The following is a 17936-nucleotide window of genomic DNA, read 5'->3' on the forward strand; positions in this document are numbered from 1 at the left end:
GCGCGACGGGCCCGAGCACGACTCGGCCGGGCCGGAGCGCTGCGGCTCTGGAGCATTCACGCGCTTGTCGCTGGCCAGTTCTCGGAATTGCGCAGAATGTTGTGGTCGCATTAGCTCACGCTGACCAACGTTCTAGGGACGCCGACCGAATGCGATTCACTCCACTCTGGTGGTCGGTGGATGCGATTCGACATGAAGGTCGGCGACTGGACCGATGATCTGCAGCCGCGACGCCAGGGCTCTCGTCAGACACGGTGACGACGACTGACATCTTGGTAGAGGAGATTGTTTCTTCGTACAGAGGACAACAAAGCAAAACGATTCGTTTGCATGCAACATATTTCATATTCTGATGGCTTACGCAGCAATAAGAAGCACCGCCATACCGGCCATGGTGGCAAACGCCGAGAGCGAGGCCGCGGACGAGGGCTTGGGTGTCGGCGCGGTCGTCGTCGTCGACTTGTCGCCGCCGGCCGGCGTGCCCGAGAGGCTCGAGACCGTCTTGCACGTGCCCGTGAAGCCGTTGGCAATGTGGAAGCACACGTTGTCGTTGATGATCGTGTCGAGACCGACCTTCATCGCGTTTTCCATGGGAATGTCGGCCCAGAGCGTCTTAACGGCCGAGCCCTTGACGCACTTGCCCTCGGCAAAGAGGTCGTTGATCGTGATGTTGCCGTACTTGAACGTCTTGACGATCGGGTACGAAGCAATGTACGTCACGAACGCATCGACGGGCTTGGCGCACGCACCGGGCACGATCGGCTTGATGAAGACGTCCGAGACAGCGACGCCGGTCGTCGTCTTGAACGGGTTGCCTTCGACCGCGGCGCAGCCCTGGTCGTTGGGGATCTGCGTCACGGCGAGACCGTTCTTGAGGAGCGTCTCGTAGCTGTTGACGTTGGTGAGGAAGCTCTTGAGAGCGAGTAGGCGCACGTCTGGTTGGGCGTCGAGAAGCCCGGCGTCTGCACCAAGCACGCGACATCGACGGCCTTGTTGAAGAGGTCCGCAAGCATCGCCGAGAGCGATTGACCAAAGTTGGTCTTGATGTCGGCGACGAGGTCCGTGCAGCACGCATTGCCCTCGATGAGCTTGGAGACCGCGGGCACGATCGCGTTGTTGAAGCACGGCGTCGCGCTCGTCGTGAGGGGCGTGCACACCTTTTGAATGTCGGCGTCCGTAAAGTTGGCGCTGTACCAAGGAGCGTCGTCCGTCTTGGGCGCGTCCGGCTTGGCGCCGTTCATGAGCGTCGTGACCCACGCGAGCGTGGCCGGGCACTTGGGATCGGCGCCGGCAGCGGCCAAGAGGGCCGTCGTCGCGCTCGTCACGTCGATCGAGCCAAAGCAGGTGAGGACGCTCGCCGGGAGCTGGTTGAGGACCGCCATGACGCTCTCCGTCTCGTTGGACGCGCCGAGCGTCTTGGTGAGGAGCGCGTTCACCGGGCTCGCGGGGTCCGTGAGCTTGGTGCACGTCTGGGCTGCGACGGCCGTCGTCAAGGCAAGCATGGTCGCTACCTTCATCGTTCTTCGGAACTGGAAATTGAAAACTGTCAATTGCAAGTGCTGCCTCTCTGTGTCCAACGCCGTCTGCTGCATGGTGGCCACCACATGGGTGCAAAAATTGCGATCCTATTCAGCCGCCAAGATATACGTCTCAAAATGAAAAATAGGCCGCGAATGTTTCGACGAGCAGCAGCAACCTGCTGCGACCTCTGCCTACGAGATGCAGTCACTATTACTGGTAGGAGTTTGGCAGGACGAGCTGGGCGGCGAGAAGCTCGGCGAAGACGCTCTTTTTATTAATAAAAAAGCGTAGTACAATTGTAGCAGCGTGGGATAGGACGCCGGCAAGGCCGCGACGAATCAGCTTGGGCCCGTCCACAAGGCTACCGCGGTACACGGACGTCTGAGGACGACGCCAAGCTCGACCCCGCTGGGCGAGACACCCAGCACCAGAGTGTTGGCCTCGTGCGACAGCCCACTGCACCCGACATCTATGCAGCGCCGTCCAGCGTGGCGGCTTCTTGCGGCGAACGACGAGAAATTGTACACCGGTGTACGCGAGCTACGACAGCAGTGCACGAACAGGTCGAGGCAACATCGTCGGTGGAGATGACGAAGGCGCTGCCGAATCACGAGTACACAATCAATACTCTACTGGTGCAGTGGCTGCGGCTCGGTGCTCTAGGCCATGGCAGAACCGTTGCTGGGTGACTGCAACGATGGGATGTCACGCTCTCTGCACAGGCGTTGGCGTCTCTTCCATGGCCGCATCGTCGGGCGTGTTGTGCGTGACGTGAGCTGATGCCACGTTTGCGAGCATTAAGAAAGCTTTCAAGCGTTACGAGCGCTTTTTAAGAGAAACTCCTTCAGATCCTTGGGCGTCATCCTGTTTTCAGTTGCTTGATCCACCCGAACGCGATTACGGAAGACGCCCAGACCATGCATCGCCCGGCAGCGCTCCTCGCAGCCCTCGGGCTCCTCGCTCCGTTCGCGCATGCTGCCCAAGATGACGGCAGCAGCTCGCTCATGCTGTGGCCATCCAGTGTCGATGCCAAGCTGTCGATCTCGGGTACGCAACGACTGCCAGCGTCGCTCGAGTCTCATGGCCGCGTAGGCGCCAACGTGGTGACGCCGACCGCAGCTATCGTGGGCGTGCTGGACGCGTCGCTCGAGCTCGCCCTGGAGGTACATGCGTGCATCTTTCATCTAGCGAAGACTCATGCGATGGACTAGGCATGGCCCGCTGCGATTGCGTCGGTCGACATTGCGTTCGTGCCGTCCGTGGCGGCGCCGAGCTCGACGTGGGTCGAGTACCTCGCGCAAGAGCAAGCCATGCCAGTGAGCTCCGAAGGCATCCACGTGCGCGTGACGCCGGCTCCAGCGTCAAGCGCCACGCCGCTCGAGGTCCAAGGCAACGCGACGGCCCTCTTGACGCACCTCCTCGGGACGCCCTTTGCGCCGACCAGCTCCTACCGTATGCACTCCACCACGCTCTATACGGCCGAGTCCTCACCTATATATCTGGTGCTAGGCTTTGCCAACGCCTCGTGCGACGTGCCGGCGTACGCGACGAATGCATCGCGCGCGTCGATTCCATTCTGCTACGTGGCGTCGCGGGACGTCCTCGCGCTGCACGACGTGTCGACGCCGTCGTTCTTTGCCGCCACCGGCGCGTCCCCTCTCCAGCGCGCGCTCTCCTCGTACGTGCATGATGGCCTCCGCACCGGCGCAAGAATGTTCGCGTAGGCGGTTCCCCACTGCCTTGGTCGCTGCGTGGACGCACATCTACACGCATCTCGCCCTTGCTCCCATCGATCGCTCCCACGTACGACGGACGCTTTGTGTGCTGAGAAATGCATTGGGATTAGGCCCAAGTTGTGCTGCGTCAAGTGGCCGAGACGGCTGACACGCTCTCGGCGACGACCAAGGATGTGCGCGTCGCCGTCGTCGAGTCGATCGATGGCAGCAACGGTACACGCCGCGTGTCATGCCTGCTCGTCCCACGCCTCGTGTAGGTCTCGTGTCCTTCTTGGAGCTGGACACGAAGGACCGCAACACGTATGTGGCGCCGCGCTCGAGGTCGTTCGTGTCGGGCGTCAAGACGTCGATCGTCGGGCACGGTGCGTCACGCGTCCACCGCGACAGTCCACACGGTATCTGCACTATCCTAGGCTTTCACCAGACCTTGGCCGTCGACTTGACGGTCGACGCGACGCTCAAGGACTCGGAGACGTGCTCGCTCCTTCTCGTGCAGCCGTTGCCCCAGACAGCCTACGCCGACATGGACGAGCTGCGCGTACGTTGCGAGTCGATACTTTTGGAGCGTTTAGAGCGTTTTGACATGTAGCGCCTCGAACGGTTTGGGGCATTTGAGCTTCTCGCGTTCAGCAAACACATTGAGATTGAGCGGCCCGCGGCCATCTCGACCGAGCACGTTGTCGCGTTCGTCGCTACCTTGTATGACCAACTGCCGTTGACATGATGACCCTGAACAAATGTTGTTTTGTCTAGGCCCCCCACAGGCGCGTTCCGTGTCGAGTACCCGGTGCACTTTCGGTACCAGTCGCCGGCCAAGGACAAGTTGTATCGCCCGTCGGTGGTCGTGGCGCCGTCGCTCTATGTGCGCTGCACGACCGTACGCGTCACTGCCACATCGTTCATGTCACGAGCACGCATGGATATATAGGCGAGTATGACTGCCAGCTCCATCGTCGAGTGGACTTCGTACGGGCTGCGTCGAGCAAAATGATAATGGCTCATGCAACTCGCTGCTGTGGTAGGATCGTTTTGCCCGTGGCCCAGCCCGCGGTCTCGGTCGAGATTCCTGTCGGCAACCTCTCGGACGGACGGATCGTGACGTCCGTGACGCTCTTTGTGAGCATCGTCGGCTGCCTCCTCCTCTACAAGTCGTTCCCGTCGACGTCCCGGGCGTCTTTCAAGCAAGCGACGGGCGCCAAGCGTGATTGAGACCATTACGCTCTTCCTAGAGTCATTGCTAGTACTCATAAGTCGGCCAGCTCGGGCGGCATGCCTCGAAACGAGTGCGGACCGGAGCGTGCGGGCGTTAAACTCTTGGCCGATTGCATTGACATGGGCGGCAACTCGGGCAAGTTGGGTGGTACGTGGACTTGCGGAATCGGCTGGATCATGGTCGTCGTGGCATCGTGGCGGTCGTCTTCGAGGCGCGCGTCGCCCTCGGGAATGATGCGCTGGAGCACCGAGCCCATGAGTCGGCTGGAGCCCAAGAGTCGGTTGGCGCTCAGAAGGCGGTTGGCGCTCATTCGCCGGTTGGAGCTGGCGCGCTCGATTTGCTTGGATACCGAGAGGCTGAGCGTGTTGTTCTTGACGAGCCCCATGATTGGCGCGACCTTGATCGACGACGACGCTGACAGGCGGCGCGTCGACGCTTCGTTCATCGGCGGCAGATTCGTATTGGTGGGCGGTACTTGTAGCATCGTATTGAGATCGGGCGCCGATGACATTGCCGCCAGCGACGTCCGCACGAGCGAGTTGCGTCGGTACACGTCCATGCCCGTGCTCACCTGGCTCACCGAGATCGCGTGGACAGGCACTTCCTCCAATGCGACGCGCGACTTGATGATGACGCAGTAGCGCGGCGCGCGAAAGGCCCAGTACGTATTCCGGGTCATGTAGATCGCGAGGATCTGGAGCCGCTGAAAGGCAAAGTCGTAGACGTTGAAGCCCCACGTCAAGTACGCCTCGCACGGCACAAGCGTGCCGTTGAGGCGAACCGTGCACGTCGTATTGACCAAGCCATGGGCAAGGTCAAGGTACAAATCCCGGTTCAAAACGTTGGACCGGCGGCCCATCTGCAGCATCATGGCGAGCATGATGAGGAGGATGACCACGAGCACGTAGCGCGCGGTGCGGCGCGAGTAGAGCGGGTACGCGTCGTACGCGATGATGGCCGAGAAGCCGAGGACGCCCATGACGTTGAACGCAATCGTCACGGGGTCGAATGCGCAGAGGGCCGCGTAGGCGCTGGCGTAGAGCACCTACACCAATAAGAAATGAGACGGCGGCCACGAGCCAAAAGGAGTGTACCGCATGGGTGACGAAAAACCACGCGTCAAAGTAGCTCAGTGCCTCGAGCGTCATGCGCCAGTTGAGTTGCGACCAAAAGTAGAGCACGAGCCAGCCAATGCAGCCGGTCGCGATGAGCCGCGTGATGAGAAGCGAGATGGCCGGGAGCACCATTGCCTCGAGCGGCGTGCTGTAAAAGACGAGCCACGCGACGGCGAGAACTGCGATGCGCCCCGCGCCGGGCTTGTAGAGCGACCAGTAGTACGCGACCGTGGAGCCAAAGATCTTTTCAAACACGGACGTGTTGATGTCGTACTCGGTGAGCTCAATGTATGGGTCGACGGCTGCGAGAATGCCCTTGATGGTTGCTGTCGTGAGCCCGCCCTCGGCCCGCGTCGGCATGAGCCCGTTCATGCTCGAGACTGACGACCCTAGTGGTTTTGTACTATGACGAAATAAGTGATGCCTTTGTAAAAGACGCACCGACGGACCGCCGGTGCACGGGCCGGAGACTGTCCGTGAGAAAGCTCGCCTTGGAGCTGCTCGTGGTGCTGCCTCGCCGCCGGTAGAACCGGTGTATTCGGTCGACGTACTCTTTGAGCATAAGGAGATCCTGGACCTCCTTCTCTGTGAGCATCGGCTGGCTACGGAGGTACGTGACCGTGGCTTGGAAGAGCCGCGTCCCCGCCGTGTGGTTCATGACGGCCTTTCTGCGCTATTTCGAGCGCGTCTGAAACTTCAACGCCCGACGTACAAAAATCATCCACGCCGCTATCGACATGCCTCACCAAACGCTTCTTTGAGAAGACGGGGTTGGACTAGATGTGCGAGCGACTGGACACTGAACCAGTCGAAGGATTCTGGCGCGGAGCCGCCTCCGGAGGCTGTGAAACCACAGCGGGTTGTTGACGCTCAGCATGTTCTTACCAATCACAAGGATCTGTGCCGAGGCTACTGCGCCACCACGCAGCCAGGAGGGCCTAACTGGTTCTATGCCAAACGCGACCGCCGCAGAAGGCGCGTCGTCGGAATCGAGGTCCATGTTCGAGTCCAAGCATCACTTAATACACTATGAGTCCGTGCACGTCAACCAACATCCATGTCCCTTGATTGCTGGCTCGGCACACGAGACAAATCTTCCTCTCACAAACGATATTGCTGTTGAAGTATCCGTTCTTAGAGTTTGATTGGAAATCAGGAGCGATTCCATCGCCGCTCGCAGATATCAATTTGCAGACAAGATGAGCCTGCGCTTCGACGGACAAGTGGCGATCGTGACCGGCGCCGGCGGTGGCCTCGGCCGCGCCTACGCCCTTCTCCTCGCCGCCCGCGGCGCCAAAGTGTACGTCCCGAAGCGATGACTGCCTCACCCACTGGCGTGCGCTAGCGTCGTAAATGACGTGGGGCGCGCCGCTGCTGGCAGCACGGACCGCCCGTCCGACTTGGTCGTCAAGGAGATTCAAGCCAAGGGTAGGAACGACGAGACGATTTCTCTCACGCATTGCGTAGGCGGCGTCGCGGCAGCCAACTACGACTCGGTCACGGACGGTATCGTTACCGACGATATGTTGGCATCATCGTTTGAATCCATGTAGGGGCCAAGGTCGTGGCCACGGCCATCGACACGTTTGGTCGCATCGATATCATTGTCAACAACGCGGGTATCCTCCGCGACGTGGTCTTCCACAAGATGAAGCAGAGCGATTGGGACCTCGTCAAGGCCGTCCACCTCGAGGGCAGTAGGTGCTTTTTCCGCGTCTACCTCGTGCTCACAGCGATTGAATTAGCGTACGCCGTGACGCGTGCGGCGTGGCCATACATGCGCGATCAAAAGTATGGTCGCATCGTCAACATCACGTCCGTGAACGGCTTGTACGGCCAAGTCGGGCAGACCAACTACTGTACGTATCCCATCGCGGCAGCGCAGGGTGCCACGTCATGTGCTAGCGGCGGCCAAGATGGGGATTGTCGGTCTCAGCAAGTCGCTCGCCAAGGAAGGTGCGCGCAACAACATCAAGGTCAACATCGTCGCGCCGGGCGCGGGGTCGAGCATGACGGCCACGATTCTTCCGGACGAGGTACAACAATCTACCATGCCGGCCTCGATGCAGTGACAAGTGGTGCTAGGTGGTCAAGAAGTGGAAGCCCGAGTACGTGGCGCCGACGGTCGCGTTCCTCTGCCACGAGTCGGCGCCGGTGACGGGCCAGATCTTTGAGAGCGGCGGCGGCTGGACCGCGCAGGTCAAGTACGTGCGCAGTGAAGGCCACTTCTTCAACATTGACGGCGACATCGAGATCGAAGACGTGGCCGCGCAGTGGAGCCACATTACCGACTTTGCCAAGGCCACCGACCCGGAAGCCGACGGCGACATGACGCCGCAGCTCAAGCAGATCATGGCCAAGATCTAAATGACGCCGTCAAGACGTTATAAGATTCCTGATCTTACCTACGTGTATGGTTGCTACAGCAGTGTAGAGCTGCAGTGCAACAACCGAGCACAGTTCTAGCAGTCCATGTGATGGGTTCAGAGAGCAGTACACTGCATTTTACTGGATGCGTGCAATGCAACCTGCACCAGGCCGCGTCGCACATCGAAGCTCGTAGTACTATAGTCCAGCCGCGCGGCCCCGCTCTCTTCTTGTGCGAGAGGTGCTGACAGGACGAGCAAGACTGGACGAGCGTTGTCGCACCAGTCGTCAGCCAGCCTTGCGCCGATCGCCACACAGGATACAGGTATTCCACCGTGCGATCTTTTTGAAATTTTACTGTCGCCTTTCCCACCCCGCCCAAGACACTTGGATTTGTATGGACGTCGACCACATGGTGCAATTTGGGGCGCTTGGCTGGCACAACCCAATCCGCCGCCTCATCCACAGCAGCAGCCATGAAGACGACCTGTGTTGCTATTGCCGCCAGCCTCGCGCTCGCCGCCTCGACCGACGTCCACCAGCGCAAGTCGGCGCTCGCGTTCGAGGCGACGAAGCCCTTCAACCCGATCGTGCTCAAGGGCCAGCGCATGTTCGAGTACGAGACCGGCAAGCCCTTCCAGGCCAAGGGCGTCGACTACTACCCGCGTCCAAACACGGGCCTTCTCGACCTCAACAACCTCGACTTCTTCACGGACGATCTCGAGGCGATCTGGTTGCCGCACATTGCCGAGTTCACGGCGCTCGGCATCAACACGATCCGCTTGTACGCGATCGACCCGTCCAAGCCCCACGACAAGTTCATGTGCGCACTCTCGGCCGCCGGCATCTACGTGCTCGTGGACCTCGGCGCGAGGTATGACGTTGCCGCATCATTCTCGACGCTGCCATCGATCTCACTCGACTCGTAACTTAGCTGCGAAGGCTGCGCGATCACGGCCGAGCCGTTCCCGACGTGCTACCCGGCGGCGCTCAAGACGCGCGGCCAGCAGATCATCACGGCGTTTGCCAAGTACAACAACGTGCTCGTACGTCCTCCTCGTGTTCAAGTTGCGGTGGCTCATCCATGCGTACTAGGCCTTCAGCGCGGGCAACGAAGTCAACCACGTCGTCAAGGACCCGACAATCAATGGCCCATGCCAGAAGAAGTTCATCCGCGACATGCGCGCGTTCATCCACTCGTGCAGCGCCAACATGCGCCCGATCCCCGTTGGCGTCGTCCTCGCCGACACGAACCGGTCGCCCAACGCGCTCTACTACAACTGCCGCACCGACCCCAAAGACACGCTCGAGAACGCCGAATGTACACTGCGTGTTGCCACGTCATGGCGTCGTGGCTGATCCCATCGATTATTAGGGTATGGCATCAACGTCTACTTGCAGTGCGACCCCAAGGCGACCGCCGGCACCGTCGGCGCGAGCTTTGCGCAGCTCCACAAGGACTTTCAGAGCTACAAGCTCGCGGGCCCGACAATGCTCACGGAATTTGGCTGCCTCAACAAGGCCTTCCCGACCGTCGAGGGCTACGACGCCCAGCGCTCGTGGGTCCAAGCGTCCTGGCTTCTCTCGAAAGACTTTGCCGATGTCTTTACCGGCGGGTTCGCGTTTGAGTTTTCGACCGAAAACGCCAACTCCAAGGCCGATGCGCCGTACCCGTTCACGTCGTACGGTGCGCAGAACTATGGGCTCGGGTACTTTTCGCCGGCGACGTGCGACCACGCGACGACGCCGTGCATCTTCAACCGCATGCCCAACTTTGAGAGCTTGGCCAAGGCGTACAAGGGCGCGTCCGCGGTTCTGCCGGCCATGAGCGAGTACACGCCGACGGTGACGACGCCGCCGGCGTGCCCCAAAGAGTTTTCGAGCTTAAAGGACTCGGTGTGGGCCGCCGACGAAGTCACCGACATGCTCTGCCCCGACTTGACGCAGACGACCATGTGCCCCGGCCACGCCATCATCAGAGGCAAGCCCACGCTCCAAACAGACAGCAACGCCACGGACACGACGATCGTGCCGCCAACAAAGACGAAGATGCCGACGACGGGCTCGTCGACCGGGGCGCCCAAGCTTGCGGCTAACCACGCGGACGCTGCGACGATGACCCTTGGTGTCGTTGTGGCCGCCGCGCTGGCATTGCACCTCTAAGTTGTGCACAAGAAGTTTTGAAGGAATACAGTGCAAGATGAATTAAGGCGCTTAAATGTCGTCCGAGTTGTCGAGGTTGAGGACGAGCTTGCCCATGCCTAATGGTGGAGGAGTGTGCATAAAAACGGGTCCGATCTTCGTTGCGTGCAGCGACGTACCGGGCTTGAAAGCGGGTTGGCCCAAGAAGGGGCAGCTGCCGCAGCGGAACGCATCGCCCTTGTAGCACTACGTGTGGCGAGAGGTCAGCTGGACGCTTAGAGGATAGAGGCGCGTACGCTGCCGCAGTTGGAGACGAGGAGCTGCAGGTCGACCTCGGACATGGCCGGCTCGTCGTTCTCATCCTTCATCCTAAAGAACGCACACGTGTCAAGAGAGATTCAGATAGCGTTGGACGTAATACCCGCATGTGCAGTCCTTGCACCGGCGCTTCTTGCCGTCCTTGCCAGTCCCGCAGTCCATCTTGGCGGCCTTGAGCACCTCGTCCGTGTCGTCGAGCAAGTCATCTTCGTCAATCATGTCGTCGTCTTCGTCGGCCACCACTGTCCACCTACAAGATTTGCGCGCTCAGCATTCATGTTGCATCGCGGACAAGCCTACTTGGACTTTTGCACCGGCTTGATCAAGACGGCAGCGCTCGCGCCCTCGGTAAAGCCGGGCTTCGTCCCCGTGAGGCGCAGGCCCGTCGCCGCCACGTCGACGTTCGTGTTGACAAAGCCTTGCAGCAGAAGTTGCATCAGAAGACCATTCTTCTGCGCTTCCGAGTCGTTGCCGTCAAGCGCAACATACGCCTCGACGCTGGCGCCGGCTTGGAGCACGCGGTAGATGGCAGGCAGGCTCGCGCCGCCAAAGTAGACGACCGACGCCACGCTGTTCTCGGGCTTGGCCTCGAACGCGTCGATGCTCATGAGCTCGTGCTCGGCGCCCGCGTGGGCTTCGGCGGCGGCGCGGGTCGCAGCTTCGAAGACGACGATGGCCATGGCAAATTGGAGTTTGCTTCCAGTTTTGGCTTTTCGGTCATTTTATTATTTTATTAAATTCAGCTGCGCGGCCTCTCCCAACCAGAGATATTTTCCGATCCAAAAATCCGACCGCCGAAATCGGGAGGAGGCACGTGGTCCGGTGGTGCATCGATGGCAGGTGGCAGGTGGCATGGACGACGTCGGCTGTGGCGCAGACTGCTGGTCTGTGCAGAGAGCGGCCATCGGCCATCGCGCGAGGCTAGAAAGAGACGTATGCATGCATGCGACGATATGCTGAGCCATCCCACGGTGTCGCACTGGCGACAGGCCCGTCGCCATCCATCTCGCAGCAACACGTCGTCGGGTGACAAAGGTTGAATGACACTACACGTCAACCTACCGGTCTAGCAATGCATTTGCACCATTGCTTAGTTGGTCTTTTCCTTCTTGGCGCGCGCCGAGCGCGACGCGCTGACAACGTAGTCCATGTAAAAGACGTAGCCGACCTGGACGAGGGTGATCACCGGCATCAGAAGCATCTCGAGCGGTGTGTTCTTGCGCGGGTTGATGCCGTTGCCAAGGATGCGAAGAACCCAGATGCCGAGGTCGTTGGTGATCGCATACACGCCGTTCGCGACGCCATCGATCATGCTCTGTGCGACTTGGTCCGGGCTACACGCCGCAAATCCATTTGGCCGTGCTCATGGATGCAGTGTCGTACCTCACGAGCTCGGCCGACCCTTCAATCTCTTTGCACTCGGCCGGCTTGGACTTGTTCTCCTGGACAAAGCCAGGGCTGTCAATGTTGCCCGGGTAGAAGACGTGCACGTTCATCTTGTAGAGCTGGAGCTCGTTCCTATACGCAGAAATATGTTGGAATATGAGAATGATGACGTGGCGAGCTACCGAAGCGCATCGGCGAAACCACGCACGGCAAACTTGGTCGGGCAGTACTGCGAGTACCCAATGAACGAGATGAGGCCGCAGCCCGAGCTCACGTAGACTAATGTGCCGCCTTGGTTGCGCGCCACCATCGCCGGCAGCGCCGCCTACGTGGACCTGAGCGAGGTCGGGACGATCGTGCGTCTACCTTGGTGGCATGCACAACACCAAAGTAGTTGAGGTCCATCTCCTTGCGGAAGATCGAGATGTCTTGGTCGAGCACGTAGCCCGGCATCGCGGTACCCGCACAGCACACGACATGGTCCGTGACGCGGTCATGGAACGTGTTGGCGTCCGCGACCGCCTTCTGGACGCTTGCGTAGTCCGTGACGTCGCACGACTGCGTAAAGACCGGGTGCTTGGCAACCGCCTAGAGAGGTCTCGTCTGGTGACTGCGTCCAGAGAAGGATCCAACCGTGATCTCGTCCTTGGCCTTGGCTAGCGCATCGGCCGACCGCGCGACGATCGTGACCTTGGCACCGGCTTGCGCGTACTTCTTGGCCGTCGAGAGACCCAAGCCCGTACTGCCGCCTAGGCAACGTGTTGTCATTGCGGCTACGATGATGACGGGCGAGGCGAACCCGTGATGAAGACGTGCTTGCCATCGACCTTGAACCCTGGCGCGGTGAGAAAGCTCCAAAGGTAGCTCAGCTAGCATGGCGTGAGTATGGCAGGCAGGAGGCGAGAGCGTACCAAGGGCAGGCCCACGCAGGCGCCCACCAAGTACGTCGTCCAGCAGCAGCTACACCCAAGCATCCTTCAACGCCAAAGCCGAAATGAGGATTGGCATCAACCTCTACGCGTTGGCCAATCAAACGCGCGCAGCCGTGGGGAAACTTCACGAAATCCGTGGGTAAAACCATGAGGTAAAACGTTTGCCCCATTTGGTAATCACGTTGCACAGGCGTCGTCCCATTTCACTTGGGCACGAGACGACGACCATCCAACAGAGCGGCCCAGCTTTGCATCGTGGATGTGCCAAGGCCAATGCTATTGCTACGTACTATTTCTACAGAGCCTAGTCATAAATACAAGCATCTAATCTTGTGAAGTCAAATGACCCTTATCCTTCGTCCAGAGCTTGCGAGGGTCCAGACTCGGGTCGCTGGACTTCAGACACCAGCGTCGCGTGCTGGGCCAGAAATGCTACGACGCTCACATTCATACCTCTGATTTGCAAGGCTTGCGTGAGGTACACGCGAAGATCCAAGCGCTCGAGTCCGCCAGGCAGTGGCGCAACCGACGCTGGCGACGCCTCGATGAGCGCCATGTACTGTGCGAGGCGCAGTGTTGGGCTCGATGCGAACGGATTTGCAGTGTCCTGTGCGGCCGACATTGTCACCGAGAGCCACATCCACCATCGACTGCGCAGCATGCTTCTCTTGCCGAGACGATGTTCTGTTGTGTAGTATGGAAAAAGCGAAAAGCGAACTCTTCAGCGTAGAGTAGTTCGCCAAGGGAATTCTCTCGCGTTATCAACGCACGACGCTTAGCTGGACGTGGTGGTCCCGGAGCTTTTGAATGCCGGCGTCCGTGACGCGGTCGCAGCCCGTGACGTTGAGCACCTTGAGCGAGATGCACTGGTAGTACCCATGGTACGTCGTCGCACCATCAAATGACGTGAGCTTGGGCACATACTTGCTTTGCCGCCCCTTGCTGTCCAAGGTGCACCAAAGCCCAACTGCTTTGGGGCGCGACCCAAACGAGAGCACGAGCTCGTGGTCGCCCGGCGCAGCTTCACGGTACGCGACGCGTTTGCAGTCAAACTTGCGCAGCTGCGTCTTCATGTGGTGCAAGTCAAACTACACGTTCCGGTTGGAACAAGGATACCACCAAAGAAGTACCTCTTGGGGCACGCGAAAGCTCGCGGCGTCGGCGGGCGTTAGCTGCAAGAGCACGCGGCTGTAGGTGGCCAATACAGCGATACCTGCGTCCGAGACGTTCTTGCAGCCGCTCAGATGCAAGTTGTCCAGGTACAAGAGCTCTTGCCCGATCGCATCGAGGGCGACGTCGGTCACGTGGCGGCAGCCACCAAAGTTGAGAAAGTCGAGGTACCGACAGTGCGTGGCGAGCGCCATGAGGCCTTATGGACGCACCTCAACACCCGTTTCAGTCGCGTCACACTACCTCGGTCGGTGAGCTGGTGACAGGCCCATAGAACGACGTGGCGTAGTCGCGGGCACTGCGACGCAATCGACGCGAGCGCCGCGTCGTCGATCACCTCGTGACAAAACGAGACGTCAAGCGCCTGCAGCGTCGGTCCATAGAGCTCTAGATGAGGTGTTGAAGCCTCGTACTCGATCCTATTCGATGCCGAACGAAGATGTTCGTGGAGCTTGGCAACTTTAGCAACGCTGGGCCGCCGAACGACCAGTGCTCGGAAGAAGTAAGGGTTCTTTCGCACGAGCTTGTAGTGCTTGGTCGAGAGCTGCATGAGGATCGTTGCCAACGCCATGCGCGTCGTGTCGTGCCCAATGCAGTACTAGATCATGACGTCATCATACGTGCAGAAGAGGGTTCACATGACCAGACCTCGGCATTTAAGAAGGCAGCAACACGACACAGCACGGGCTCCATCGACAAGGCCTTGCCGTACACAATCTCTTTCCGGCACAAGAGGTCCAGCACACAATGCTGAGGCGCCTTCGCGGTGGCACTGAAGATGTCGGGACGCCACTGGGCCATGCTCTCGATCAATGCTTGACGGACTAAAATTAGTCGATCGGAGAGCGGTTTTTGAGCAGCGTCTCCGCGTTGCTGAGGTCGCTTCAGGCACCAAACTGCACGCGGTTTCCCGAGAAAGCGACATCGTGTGGCATGACCGGTGTGGTCTACTCAATGGCCGAGTACTTCTGCTGAGCTCGGACGGCTTTTGAATCGGGTTGCGAGCTTGACTTGGTCTGGTGTGAGAACCGCTGGGTTGAAACTCAGTGTAGCCGAGGCCACACTGAACGAATCGAGCATGGGCATCAAGCTAAAGAGTATAGTTAATATCGCAGTCATTCAATACCTGTTGACGCACAGAAAGTCTGCGACGATGATGGATGCGTCGTCTTACGTGGCGCCACCAGTGCATGACCCTCGTTTGAAGAACATGTGTTCTTGTACCGCGATTGGGTTTTTATTGGCAGCCCGCGGAGCTTCAACACGCGAGATCACAAGCAGGAAGAGCGATGGACGAAGGCTTCTCGTTGAACATCGCCGTCGGGTCGGGCCCCAAGCAGCCCGCGAAGCGCAAGATCGTCAAGTTCCGCCAGAACAAGGTCAAGGCCAAGAAGGCGCAGGCGGCCAAGGCGGCGCCGGCCAAGCCCGTGACGGCCAAGCCAGTGCGCGCGGTCGTAAAGCCCAAGGTCAAGCCCACGCCCGAGGCTGCTTCGCCGACAAAGGCAGCGCCGGCCAACGCGTACCCGGATACCTCGTCGGACGAGGAGGAGGAGGCCCCGCCCAAGGCTGTGCCCGACGCCAAGCCGGTCGTGACGCAGACCAAAATCCAAGACATCCCCGAGATGCAAAAGAAGGTCGTAGACACGCCCAAGCCAAAGGACGGCAAGATCGGGTCGCGTCGTAACCCGAACAAGGAAGCGTACTCGGCGGAAGCACTTCTGCGTCCAACACTCGACATGACCAAGGTCACGGTCCACGAGGCGCCGCTGCGGTCGTCGACGTCCAAGGAGATCTTCTCCGCGACGACATTTGAAGCGATGCAGCTCCACCCGCACTTGGTGTCGATCTTGACCAAGCCCAAGGAGAACGGCGGCTTTGGCTTTGACCAGCCGACGCGCGTGCAGGTCAAGAGCGTGCCGGCCATTTCGGCGTCCGGCGACGTCCTCCTCAAAAGCGAGACGGGGTCCGGGAAGACACTCGCTTTCTGTCTTCCAATGGTCCACCGGCTCATGTCCAAGACGCCGCGCATCTCGCGCACCGACGGTTGTCTCGCGATGATCCTCGCGCCGACGCGCGAACTCTGCACGCAGATCCAAGAGACCCTCGAGCGGTATGCATCTCAATCTTCTATCCCGCGTGTAGCCCTATGTCTTCTCTAGGCTGCTCAAGGTCGCCGTGTACATTGTGGCGGGCAGCGTCGTTGGTGGTAAAAAGAAGAAGTCGGAAAAAGCGCGTCTTCGCAAAGGTGCGTTCGTCTTCTGCAAATGGTACCAATATCTCGTGCGTAGGCGTCTCGATTCTGGTCGCGACGCCCGGTCGGCTCGTCGACCATCTCACCAACACGCACTCGTTCCAGTACAACCGCCTCGAGTTTCTCATTTTGGACGAAGCCGACCGGCTCTTGGACATGGGGTTCGAGCGCTCGATCACGCAGATCCTGGATTGCATTGCGTCCAAGAAAGACGACGACGTGGTGCGGCAGACCATTCTAGTCTCGGCGACCATCAACTCGGGCGTCGAGCGCCTCGCGGCCATGAGTCTCACGTCGCCGCGCTTTATTGACGCCGACACGAAAGAGTGCGATTGTCATCTTTTTTCTTATTTCCAAGCACTTATGTACTTTAATAGGCAAGCCGTGTACGCGACGCCCGAGCAGCTCATCCAGCAGTTTATGATCGAGCAGCGTCTCTGCGCCCTCAGCTGCTTTCTCCGCTCGGAATGCAAGAAGGCCAAGTCGGCCAAGATCGTCGTCTTCCTCTCAACCTGCGATGCCGTCGACTTTATGACGACGCTGTTTCAAAAGTGCCAGTGGCCGCAGCGCAACGAGATGTTTGGGCCCGCCATCTTCCGCCTCCACGGCAACGTCAACCAGCAAGAACGCACGTCGACCTTCCAAGCCTTTTGCAAAGCAGCATCCGGTATCCTCTTTTGCACGGACGTGGCCGCGCGCGGTCTCAACCTGCCCACGGTATCTACGATCTCAAATGGCGCGCTCTCATATGCTTCGTGGTGGCGTAGGTGCAATGGATCGTGCAGTACGACCCGCCGACCGAGACGCGCGATTACGTCCACCGTGTCGGTCGCACGGCCCGCAGTGGCGCGGTGCGACGAAATATATGTCTTTTGGGTCGACCTTGACACGGATCTAGGTCGGCAACTCGCTGCTGTTTTTGCTGCCGTCCGAGGCAGCGTACTGCGAGCATCTCCAAGCCAACGGACTCAGCCTCACGGCGCTCAACTACGAGGCGACGATCGCACGGTCGGCATCCAAGGGCGAGTTCCGCACGTCGAGCAAGAAGGCGCTGCATGAAGTCATCGTGCACGAGCTGCAGTACCTCTTTGAGCAGTCGGTGCTCGCCGACACGGAGCTCTTTGACATGGCGTGCCAAGCGTTCCAGTCGTTTGTGCGCAGTTATGCGACCCACGCGAGGTCGGTTGCATTTGAAAATGAACCGATCGAAGGATCTAATGTGGTCGTGTAGTGAGACGCGGCAGTACTTTCACGTGCGCAGCCTCCACTTTGGCCACGTTGCCAAGAGTTTTGGGCTGCGCGAGCCGCCGGCCTCGTCCAAGGTGACGAAAGCGAGTCAGTCGGCCAAGCAAGGCACCCTCAAGAAGCGCAAGGCCCGCCAAGAGGTCGACGAAGAGATCGAAAAGAAGAAGCAAAAGAAGGTCGTCCAGAAGAAGCGCGAGTACAACCACCACGTCTCCGAGTTTGCAGAATAGGCAACCATCGGTCCATGTATCTATTCCGCCAGCACATACACACACATTTCTCTCTATTTCTCTCTCTGCACGGTTCTTGTGGGGGAAGATGCCAGTGCTGGACGAGGATGGTTCGTGTCGTTATCATGTACCGACCAGGTATTCAACGATGGAATGGAATCTCGAGTGCTGCACGCGATCCCGGGGCTGCCCAAGCTACCGAGTAGCCCTTACACGTTGACTACAATTTGTACGTGTCTTCGAGGCCGTGTTGACTGTTGCCATGTATTTGAGACGACAGCGCGTTGATGCCAGCTGGAGATCTTGACGG

The 17936-nt window shown here is 59.5% G+C and overlaps 9 protein-coding genes across 9 annotated transcripts; 4 read left to right on the forward strand and 5 right to left on the reverse strand.

Moving 5' to 3' along the window:
• Nucleotides 1-357: 357 nt before the first annotated feature.
• Nucleotides 358-1502, reverse strand: SPRG_00588 (hypothetical protein; the record flags this gene model as incomplete). The annotated part of the gene is made up of 2 exons (XM_012338813.1): nt 358-910; nt 934-1502. The coding sequence occupies 2 exons, from the start codon at nt 1500-1502 to the stop codon at nt 358-360; spliced, it is 1122 nt and encodes a 373-aa protein (XP_012194203.1).
• A 926-nt stretch (nt 1503-2428) lies between these two features.
• SPRG_00589 (hypothetical protein) lies at nt 2429-4584 on the forward strand. Its single transcript, XM_012338814.1, has 12 exons — nt 2429-2568; nt 2614-2684; nt 2733-2973; nt 3031-3199; nt 3246-3324; nt 3368-3470; nt 3515-3619; nt 3671-3795; nt 3847-3956; nt 4011-4134; nt 4186-4223; nt 4280-4584. The coding sequence occupies exons 1-12, from the start codon at nt 2439-2441 to the stop codon at nt 4464-4466; spliced, it is 1482 nt and encodes a 493-aa protein (XP_012194204.1). The 5' UTR covers nt 2429-2438; the 3' UTR covers nt 4467-4584.
• On the reverse strand, nt 4446-6280 carry SPRG_00590 (hypothetical protein). Its single transcript, XM_012338815.1, has 3 exons — nt 6027-6280; nt 5565-5974; nt 4446-5515 (listed from the first exon to the last, which is right to left on the reverse strand). The coding sequence occupies exons 1-3, from the start codon at nt 6241-6243 to the stop codon at nt 4502-4504; spliced, it is 1641 nt and encodes a 546-aa protein (XP_012194205.1). The 5' UTR covers nt 6244-6280; the 3' UTR covers nt 4446-4501.
• Nucleotides 6281-6784: 504 nt separating this feature from the next.
• On the forward strand, nt 6785-7997 carry SPRG_00591 (hypothetical protein; the record flags this gene model as incomplete). The annotated part of the gene is made up of 7 exons (XM_012338816.1): nt 6785-6885; nt 6931-7013; nt 7053-7091; nt 7139-7282; nt 7331-7444; nt 7491-7621; nt 7671-7997. The coding sequence occupies 7 exons, from the start codon at nt 6785-6787 to the stop codon at nt 7950-7952; spliced, it is 894 nt and encodes a 297-aa protein (XP_012194206.1). The 3' UTR covers nt 7953-7997.
• A 431-nt stretch (nt 7998-8428) lies between these two features.
• On the forward strand, nt 8429-10115 carry SPRG_00592 (hypothetical protein; the record flags this gene model as incomplete). The annotated part of the gene is made up of 4 exons (XM_012338817.1): nt 8429-8826; nt 8887-8998; nt 9048-9273; nt 9328-10115. The coding sequence occupies 4 exons, from the start codon at nt 8429-8431 to the stop codon at nt 10113-10115; spliced, it is 1524 nt and encodes a 507-aa protein (XP_012194207.1).
• A 51-nt stretch (nt 10116-10166) lies between these two features.
• On the reverse strand, nt 10167-11092 carry SPRG_00593 (hypothetical protein; the record flags this gene model as incomplete). Its single annotated transcript, XM_012338818.1, has 5 exons — nt 10167-10213; nt 10274-10340; nt 10391-10463; nt 10516-10662; nt 10713-11092. The coding sequence occupies 5 exons, from the start codon at nt 11090-11092 to the stop codon at nt 10167-10169; spliced, it is 714 nt and encodes a 237-aa protein (XP_012194208.1).
• A 342-nt stretch (nt 11093-11434) lies between these two features.
• On the reverse strand, nt 11435-12790 carry SPRG_00594 (hypothetical protein). Its single transcript, XM_012338819.1, has 7 exons — nt 12710-12790; nt 12598-12667; nt 12432-12547; nt 12165-12386; nt 11981-12123; nt 11796-11930; nt 11435-11746 (listed from the first exon to the last, which is right to left on the reverse strand). The coding sequence occupies exons 1-7, from the start codon at nt 12770-12772 to the stop codon at nt 11503-11505; spliced, it is 993 nt and encodes a 330-aa protein (XP_012194209.1). The 5' UTR covers nt 12773-12790; the 3' UTR covers nt 11435-11502.
• Nucleotides 12791-13454: 664 nt separating this feature from the next.
• SPRG_00595 (hypothetical protein) lies at nt 13455-14701 on the reverse strand (the record flags this gene model as incomplete). Its single annotated transcript, XM_012338820.1, has 5 exons — nt 13455-13596; nt 13655-13818; nt 13861-14099; nt 14144-14498; nt 14549-14701. 5 exons carry the CDS (start codon nt 14699-14701, stop codon nt 13506-13508), a joined length of 1002 nt encoding a protein of 333 aa, XP_012194210.1. The 3' UTR covers nt 13455-13505.
• A 463-nt stretch (nt 14702-15164) lies between these two features.
• Nucleotides 15165-17678, forward strand: SPRG_00596 (hypothetical protein). The gene is made up of 7 exons (XM_012338821.1): nt 15165-16010; nt 16060-16145; nt 16189-16477; nt 16529-16868; nt 16919-17002; nt 17050-17330; nt 17383-17678. Exons 1-7 carry the CDS (start codon nt 15190-15192, stop codon nt 17624-17626), a joined length of 2145 nt encoding a protein of 714 aa, XP_012194211.1. The 5' UTR covers nt 15165-15189; the 3' UTR covers nt 17627-17678.
• The last annotated feature ends 258 nt before the right edge of the window (nt 17679-17936 follow it).

The sequence above is a fragment of the Saprolegnia parasitica genome (genome assembly GCF_000151545.1).
Source record: "Saprolegnia parasitica CBS 223.65 unplaced genomic scaffold supercont2.2, whole genome shotgun sequence".
NCBI lineage: Eukaryota > Oomycota > Saprolegniomycetes > Saprolegniales > Saprolegniaceae > Saprolegnia > Saprolegnia parasitica.

What these genes read in the sequence shown, in the direction of transcription:
- SPRG_00589 (XM_012338814.1), top strand. Translation starts at nt 2,439, where the DNA reads ATGCATCGCCCGGCAGCGCTCCTCGCAGCCCTCGGGCTCCTCGCTCCG. An exon ending in GTCGATCGATGGCAGCAACG is followed by an intron (nt 3,471 to 3,514) that starts GTACACGCCGCG and finishes CGCCTCGTGTAG; the next exon opens with GTCTCGTGTCCTTCTTGGAG. An exon ending in GACGTCGATCGTCGGGCACG is followed by an intron (nt 3,620 to 3,670) that starts GTGCGTCACGCG and finishes GCACTATCCTAG; the next exon opens with GCTTTCACCAGACCTTGGCC.
- SPRG_00590 (XM_012338815.1), bottom strand. Translation starts at nt 6,243, where the DNA reads ATGAACCACACGGCGGGGACGCGGCTCTTCCAAGCCACGGTCACGTAC. An exon ending in CGTGCACCGGCGGTCCGTCG is followed by an intron (nt 5,975 to 6,026) that starts GTGCGTCTTTTA and finishes CAAAACCACTAG; the next exon opens with GGTCGTCAGTCTCGAGCATG. An exon ending in GGTTTTTCGTCACCCATGCG is followed by an intron (nt 5,516 to 5,564) that starts GTACACTCCTTT and finishes TTATTGGTGTAG; the next exon opens with GTGCTCTACGCCAGCGCCTA.
- SPRG_00594 (XM_012338819.1), bottom strand. Translation starts at nt 12,772, where the DNA reads ATGCTTGGGTGTAGCTGCTGCTGGACGACGTACTTGGTGGGCGCCTGC. An exon ending in CCTGCGTGGGCCTGCCCTTG is followed by an intron (nt 12,668 to 12,709) that starts GTACGCTCTCGC and finishes ACGCCATGCTAG; the next exon opens with CTGAGCTACCTTTGGAGCTT. An exon ending in AGGCCAAGGACGAGATCACG is followed by an intron (nt 12,387 to 12,431) that starts GTTGGATCCTTC and finishes AGACCTCTCTAG; the next exon opens with GCGGTTGCCAAGCACCCGGT.
- SPRG_00596 (XM_012338821.1), top strand. Translation starts at nt 15,190, where the DNA reads ATGGACGAAGGCTTCTCGTTGAACATCGCCGTCGGGTCGGGCCCCAAG. An exon ending in AAAAGCGCGTCTTCGCAAAG is followed by an intron (nt 16,146 to 16,188) that starts GTGCGTTCGTCT and finishes TCTCGTGCGTAG; the next exon opens with GCGTCTCGATTCTGGTCGCG. An exon ending in GCACGGCCCGCAGTGGCGCG is followed by an intron (nt 17,003 to 17,049) that starts GTGCGACGAAAT and finishes ACACGGATCTAG; the next exon opens with GTCGGCAACTCGCTGCTGTT.